The sequence below is a fragment of the Diceros bicornis genome, chromosome 5, assembly GCF_020826845.1.
Source record: "Diceros bicornis minor isolate mBicDic1 chromosome 5, mDicBic1.mat.cur, whole genome shotgun sequence".
Lineage (NCBI taxonomy): Eukaryota > Metazoa > Chordata > Mammalia > Perissodactyla > Rhinocerotidae > Diceros > Diceros bicornis.
This window is the reverse complement of record NC_080744.1, coordinates 45,498,418-45,505,026: the sequence shown is the minus strand read 5'-3', so window position 1 is coordinate 45,505,026 and position 6,609 is coordinate 45,498,418. Positions and strand designations below refer to the sequence as shown.

At 47.5% G+C, this 6,609-nt stretch overlaps 1 protein-coding gene across 2 annotated transcripts in view; it reads left to right on the top strand.

The window, feature by feature from the left end:
• Positions 1 to 639: 639 nt before the first annotated feature.
• The window catches only part of SHC4 (SHC adaptor protein 4), a 124,433-nt gene continuing 118,463 nt past the window's right edge, over positions 640 to 6,609 (top strand). Inside the window, exons 1-2 of one of the 2 annotated variants that reach the window (XM_058541533.1) lie at positions 640 to 717; positions 1,105 to 1,742. In XM_058541533.1, coding sequence (XP_058397516.1) covers positions 1,158 to 1,742 — 585 coding nt within the window. In that variant the 5' untranslated portion in view covers positions 640 to 717; positions 1,105 to 1,157. Of the gene's footprint in view, positions 718 to 844; positions 1,743 to 6,609 lie in introns of those variants that run through there. The other variant, XM_058541532.1, reaches the window with a different exon arrangement.

Here is a 6,609-nt window from a genome sequence, read left to right as displayed (position 1 = left end):
GCTTTACTGGCCATCTCAACCAAAAAGAAAGCAGACCTTTGAACCTGCTGCCCAGCTTACTGATGATCTATAGTAAAGATTTCCTTTCCTTTTAACCCTTTCATCAGATATCACAAAATAAAATCGCTCTCTCCAGCGTTATTTCTCCTGGCTACTAGTTTAGTATATTTATGGTGCATGAGTCATCAAGCTGCCGCCTGATTGGATAAAAACCAAGCACCCCTGAGACCATCAGTCAATTACAGCTATTCTCAGCTTCATTCACAGATTTATTAGCTTGCACACACACAGAGAAATTCATTCAGCAAAGTTCATTCATAAAAATTTCAACACGCTGCGTATCATCCTGCACATCTCAGCCTTCTGCTGCGGGTGGGCTCCTGAAAGAAGCTCTGAGACGAGTCCGGGAGGGAGGGAGGCTCTGAGCGAGGGTGGGCGGGCTGGGAGGGGCTCTGAGGAACACAGAGGGATCGCAAATCCGCGAAATAATGCGGAGCAGCGCCCGTCACTAGTACTCCTGGCTTGTGGCCCAGACGGGATGCAAGACAAGCTCTTCCAAGAGAGGGCAGCCATCAGAATCAGCGAACTCAGGCAGAAGGGCCTTTGGCTCCTATATACGTTTTTCTTTTTTCCTTTTTTGAAATGAGCAATCACTGGAACAAATAAAGGGTTAATAGGCCAGTCAGTGCCCCGCCCTGTGGGAGCCGGAGGGAGCAGGTTTGAAAGTTCCTGTGTGCAGGAGGGGAGGCTGGGGGTGGGGGCGCTCAATGTTTCTGCCAGGCTCCTGCACCGCTGGCGATGCGGCGGGACCGGCTGGTCCGTGCTCGGCCCGGTTCTGCGCCTAAGAGTTGGCGGTGAGCGATCCCCGCCGCCGCCAGCCGGGGTCCGGGCTTCCCCAGCAAGGAATCCAAAGCGAGAACGCTGGGTGCTGCCGCCAGGGCTAGGGAGGGACTGGAATCAGCTGGGGAGGCGTTTTCCCCCCCGGGCTGTCACCCTGAAAGGCTCTGGAGTGGAGGCGGGCGAGGGCGAGAGCAGAGTTGCAGAGCTGGCTGCCGCGAGTTGCACGGGGCGTTGAGGCGTTTGCTTTCCATTCCGTTTATCTAGCAGACTACGAGGCGATTTATGCAACAGTATCCTGTTTCTGCACTGCCAAGGCTATGCGAGAACGCGGTCAGGACAGCCTGGCAGGACTCGTGCTGTATGTAGGACTCTTCGGGCACCCCGGGATGCTGCACAGGGCCAAGTACAGCCGCTTTCGGAACGAGTCCATCACGTCCTTGGACGAAGGCAGCCCCGGAGGCTCGGTCGGGAACAAGGGCTCGCCGCAGCCTCCCTACCCCGCCCTGGCACCTCACCTGCCGGCTGAAGATGCCACCTTGGCGTCCCAGGAGAGCCCCACCCCACTGTGCACATTGATCCCTCGTATGGCGAGCATGAAGCTGGCCAACCCAGCCACCTTGCTGAGTCTTAAAAACTTTTGCTTGGGTACCAAAGAGGTGCCCCGGCTGAAGCTCCAGGAAAGCCAGGACCCGGCTCCCAGCAGCCCGGCTTCCCCTGAAACCAGTCTGAACAGGGCCGGGTCTGCACCTCCACTGCAGCCGGACCTGGTGGGGCACAGGGCGCCCGCCTTAACTCCTGATGTCTGCCCCCTTCCCAGCCCTGGGGAGCCAACCCCGGGGAGCAGGCAGGACAAGCATTTTCTGCAGCACCTGTTGGGGATGGGCATGAACTACTATGTGAGGGTAAGTCCATTTCCCTGTCTGCACTCTTTCTAAGAACTCCTGGGGAGAGGGGTATCTTCTCTGCTTTCTGTGAGGGGCTACACACTACCTGTCTGGGTTCTCAGTTTGGACAAGACATTGTGCAACTGGACTGAGGGGAGGAAGGGAGCCGGGCTTACAGGTTTCGCTACAAATATCTGGCTTGTACTGGAGTCAGACAACTTCGGATTCAAAGACATGAACTGGTGCTAATTTGTAGGTAGTTGCCAGGTGTAAGAGCAGAGACAGCCGAGATGGTACCTTCTCGTCCCCACTGGACCTAGCATTCTGGCCAAGAAGAGTCAAGAGTTTCAAGTCTGATTAGTGATTGAGACCTGGTAGGTTAAACTGGCCGTTGTATTTCAGTAGAGATTTTTGTGCTAGAGGAATACATGGTGTCTGAGGGGCATGAGTTATTTTTAAAAATTTAATTCAGCTTTTAGCAAACACTTCTCAAAACACAGCCGAGTCTTGAGCCTTGGGCTAGGAGCTAGCCTTAGGTCTTTGGTGCACATTTTTTTGCCTTTATTGCCTATGCCGCGGCAAGTGGGCCTTGTCCATGAGCTACGTGCAAAATCAAGGTCCTCACTGGCCTTGCATCTGCCCTTGCCCATTCCAGATCTGGGTAAAAGAAGAATAGAAGATTTGGCCTCTGCCCTTCTGGGGCTCACATTTCAATCAGGGAGGCCAACAAATGCATGTGAAATAATAAGAGAACAATACTTAGCAATAGATATCTAGTATGAGAATGCTGAGGGAATTCAGGAAAAAAGAAAGGTTTTATTGTGGTCTGGGATTCATTCACATGGGAACACTTCAGGAGAAGGTGCATCTTGGAAGAGATATCAGATCTGGAGGGCAGAAAGGAAGAGATTGCTGGCAAAGTCGAAAACCGTTACCGTTATGGTGGCTGCAGGGGGGCCTCACACAAGCTGGGCTTCCTTGAAGAGGAGAGGATGCTGGAGGACGGTGATGGTAGAGAGAGTGGCTGGCTCTCTTATCATAGTTGGTGCTCAAACAAATATGAGTCGAATAAAGATAAATATAGATCGTAGGTAGCTTGGGGAGGAGGGAGCAGTTGACTGAAGCTCTTAAGTGCAGAATGAGAGTTTGTAAACACTCTGATTGGTAAACAAGAACCCTCAAGGTTTGTAGACAAACTATGACTTGATGAAAGTGGTTTCAAAAAGTTCAATCTGTGGCTTTATCTGAGATGAATTGAACAGGGAAAAATTAGACTGGTTGGCCAGTAAGAAAGATGCTCTGGGAGTTTAGGCATGAGAGAAGTGAAATGGATTAAGGAGGAGATGAGAGAAAGGAGATGAATGCCAGAGACTCTGTGAGAAGCAACAGTTTTAGGTGACTGATCAGATCACTTCAGGTCGTAATGCAAATAACAGAATAATGAACATTTATTGAGCAGTGGGTAGATTGATGAGTTTATTATTGTTGTTTATGGAGATTGATTATTGATAATTGATTATGAGGAGTGAATAATAACTTCAAATTTAAGCTTCAGAATGGGATTAGTGGTGCCAGTGATAGAAACAGAGAGTTGGGAATGGGAACTCATGCTAAGTTTACTTTTGACATATTGAGTTTAAAGTAATGATATCTCAGTGGCACTAGTCTGTAGGTGGGCAGTCATATAAGACTAGCACTGGGGTGAGAAGTCTGATCTGAAGGCATAAATTTGAGAGCTAGCCCAATAACTATATCACAAACAGACAATCAAGGTCTCGAGGAAGGCCAAATAATGAATGCAGATACAGAGAGAGCAGGCTTGGGGCAGCCTTGACAAATGGATAGCTAAAACCTCTAAGGAAGATAAATTTATGGTACACTCAGCTCTTGCCCTCCCTCACGATGACGTGGCTCATAATGGAAATAATTTCATGTATCTACTAAAAGTTCATGGGCACATTCTCATTTGTCAAGCTTAAATGTCTGCCAGGCCCTCATGGGAAAACGAGCGGTTCTCCAAACCCCTGCTCTCTGCACCTGCCTTCCCATCCCCTAGACATCCTCTACTGTCTGCCTTGCCTTCTATTCCCTCCTGTACTCCTTCCACCTCCCCACACCCATGCACCTGTACAATTGTAAATGTGGAAGAGTTGCTGTGTGATCTCCTTTTTCCCTAGGGAGCGTCCCCACTGGAATTTTAGATTTTTAACGAGGACACCATCTGTCTTTTCCTGGTGATAATAGCTGACCCCAGGAAAAGTGCTGACCCTGTGACCCAAATGAACGACCCCATATTGCCAATAGACACTGATGTGGGACACCAGTTAACACGTCTCTTAGGAAGTCAGAATACATGGAAGAGCCTACTTTATTAATTTTTATAGAGTCCTAACTTGGAAAGATGGAAGGGACTTGGAAGTTGTCGAGTTCAATGCCTCTATGTGGAAACTGAAGCTCAGAAAAGTGATTTTTTTAAGGCCACACAGAAGAGTCAAGAGGAGAGTTAGATCCAGAACCCAAGTCTCCTGGGTGTAATTCTTTGTTCTTTTCACCACAGATTTCCATCCTGGTTGAGATTCTGTTCCTCAGAATTCTTTGAGATGTGAGCCAATTTAAAAAAAAGGAAAGACTGGGCCGGCCCCGTGGCTTAGCGGTTAAGTGCGTGCGCTCCGCTACTGGCGGCCCGGGTTCGGATCCCGGGTGCGCACTGACACGCCGCTTCTCCGGCCATGATGAGGCCCTGTCCCACATACAGCAACTGGAAGGATGTGCAACTATGACATACAACTATCTACTGGGGCTTTGGGGGGAGAAAAAAAAGGAGGAGGATTGGCAATAGATGTTAGCTCAGAGCTGGTCTTCCTCAGCAAAAAGAGGAGGATTAGCATGGATGTTAGCTCAGGGCTGATCTTCCTCACACACACAAAAAAATAAATAAAAAATAAATAAAAAAAAGGAAAGGCCAACCCATTAATTTACAGTGAAAAATATCATACCAAGTAAACCAAAATTGTGATCCCTGTGTTCCGGTTTGTAGGAAAATGCACATAGGAAGATTTAAATCAAAGGTTGCTTGGTGATGATGGAATCAGAGCAGAGAAGCGAGAGAGATGTTCTCAATGGCTAGTGGACATAGGGGTAAATTTTGTGGGCAAAAGGCAGCTACATTTTCTACTTCATTATCCACATCCTATGACTGCTCCCATCCCTGCCCAAACTTATTTGTTTATTCATTTGCTCATTTATTCAACAAATACGTATTGCGAACCAATTTTGTGAAAAGAACTGTTCCAGGCCCTGGGCATTCATTAGTGAATGAAAGAGACCAGGTCTGAGCCCTTGTGAAACTTACATTCTAGTAAATGGAGACAGGCTCTCATTGAATAAACAAGTAAATATCATATGTCACATGGTGATAAGTGCTAGGGAAAGCAATGAAGCAGGGGGAGTAAGACAGGCAGTTGCTTGGGTGAGATGGAGGGTATCGTATTCCTTTTGTGTAAAAAATGGCATAGTTACAGCTACTCTTTATTTTGTTTTCTTGCATATTTTATCTTCACAATAGGGACTGTATTTGCCATCTACTCTAAGTTAGAGTTGACTTTGGGTTAAATATCCTTTTTCAAGAATGACTATTCTTTTGATCTTATGATGTAGAATCAATTATACAGCTGATAATACTTTACGAATCTTGAACACTTATTTTTGAGTTCGTTTCATTAAGCTCAGACCTTAAACACCCTGAAGGTCTCTCAAGGAAGGTAGGCCAGCAAACCATTCTTTGGGAGATACTGAGCCAAGAAAGGGACAGCGAGATCTCGGTCTGAGCAAAGTGGTGAGGTGGGTGGAGTCTGTGAGAGCCAAATAGTGACTTTTGTTCCCACCACAAGATTAAGTCTCATTTCCTTGTGAGGTCTTTCCAAGTCACTTCATCCAGCGACAAACATTCACTTGGAGGTCTCCCAGGGGCCCCACGTAGTCTGTGGTGAGTGTGGAAAATACGCAGCAGGGCCAGTTCTCTCATCTCTAAAATGAGAGGATTGGTCTGTATGGCCTTGAAGGTGCCCCCCAGCACCAGCATTTAACGACTCTACGGCTCCTTTCTCCACATGGGAGGTGTTTAAGGCAGGAGTTCCCTTTCCCATCCGCAAATGAGGACACTGAGACCCCCAAGAGTATGTTATCTACCCTACATTTTACAACTTAAGTAAGTAGCAGACAGGATTCAAATCCAGGTTTCTCTCACTCCAATGCTTGTCTTCTTCCTACCCTCTCACCCTACCTCTGAGCCAGACAGGCAGTCCTGGAAGTTTGTGAATGGTGTACGTAGATGAAGGACCACACTGTGCAGGATCACTTTATTATAGGACCAACCCACAGAACTTGCCTGGTTGCATTCATTTGTGTGATTTCCTTCTCTTCACTTCAGCCCCACCCAGCCCAGCCATCTTCCCACTATTAGTTTCCTAAGGCTGCTGGAACAAGCATCACAAGCTGGTGGCTTACAACAATAGAAATTTATTTTCTCTCAATTCTGGAGGCTAGATGTCTGAAATCAAGGTATTGGCAGGGCCACGTTCTCTCTGAAGGCTCTAGGAAGGGATCCTTCCTTGCCTCTTCTAGCTTCTGGTGGTTGCCAACAATCCTTGGCATTCTTTGGATTGTAGATGCGTCACTCCAGTCTCTTCCTCCATCTTCACATGGCTTTCTCTCCTGTGTATCCATGCCCAAATTTCCTTCTTTTATAAGGACACCAGTCATTGGATTAGGGCCCACACTAATCCAGCATGATATCATCTTAACTTGATTACGTCTGCAAAGGCTCTACTTCCATATAAGGTCACATTCCTAGATTCTGGGGGTTAAGATTTCAGCTTATTTTTTG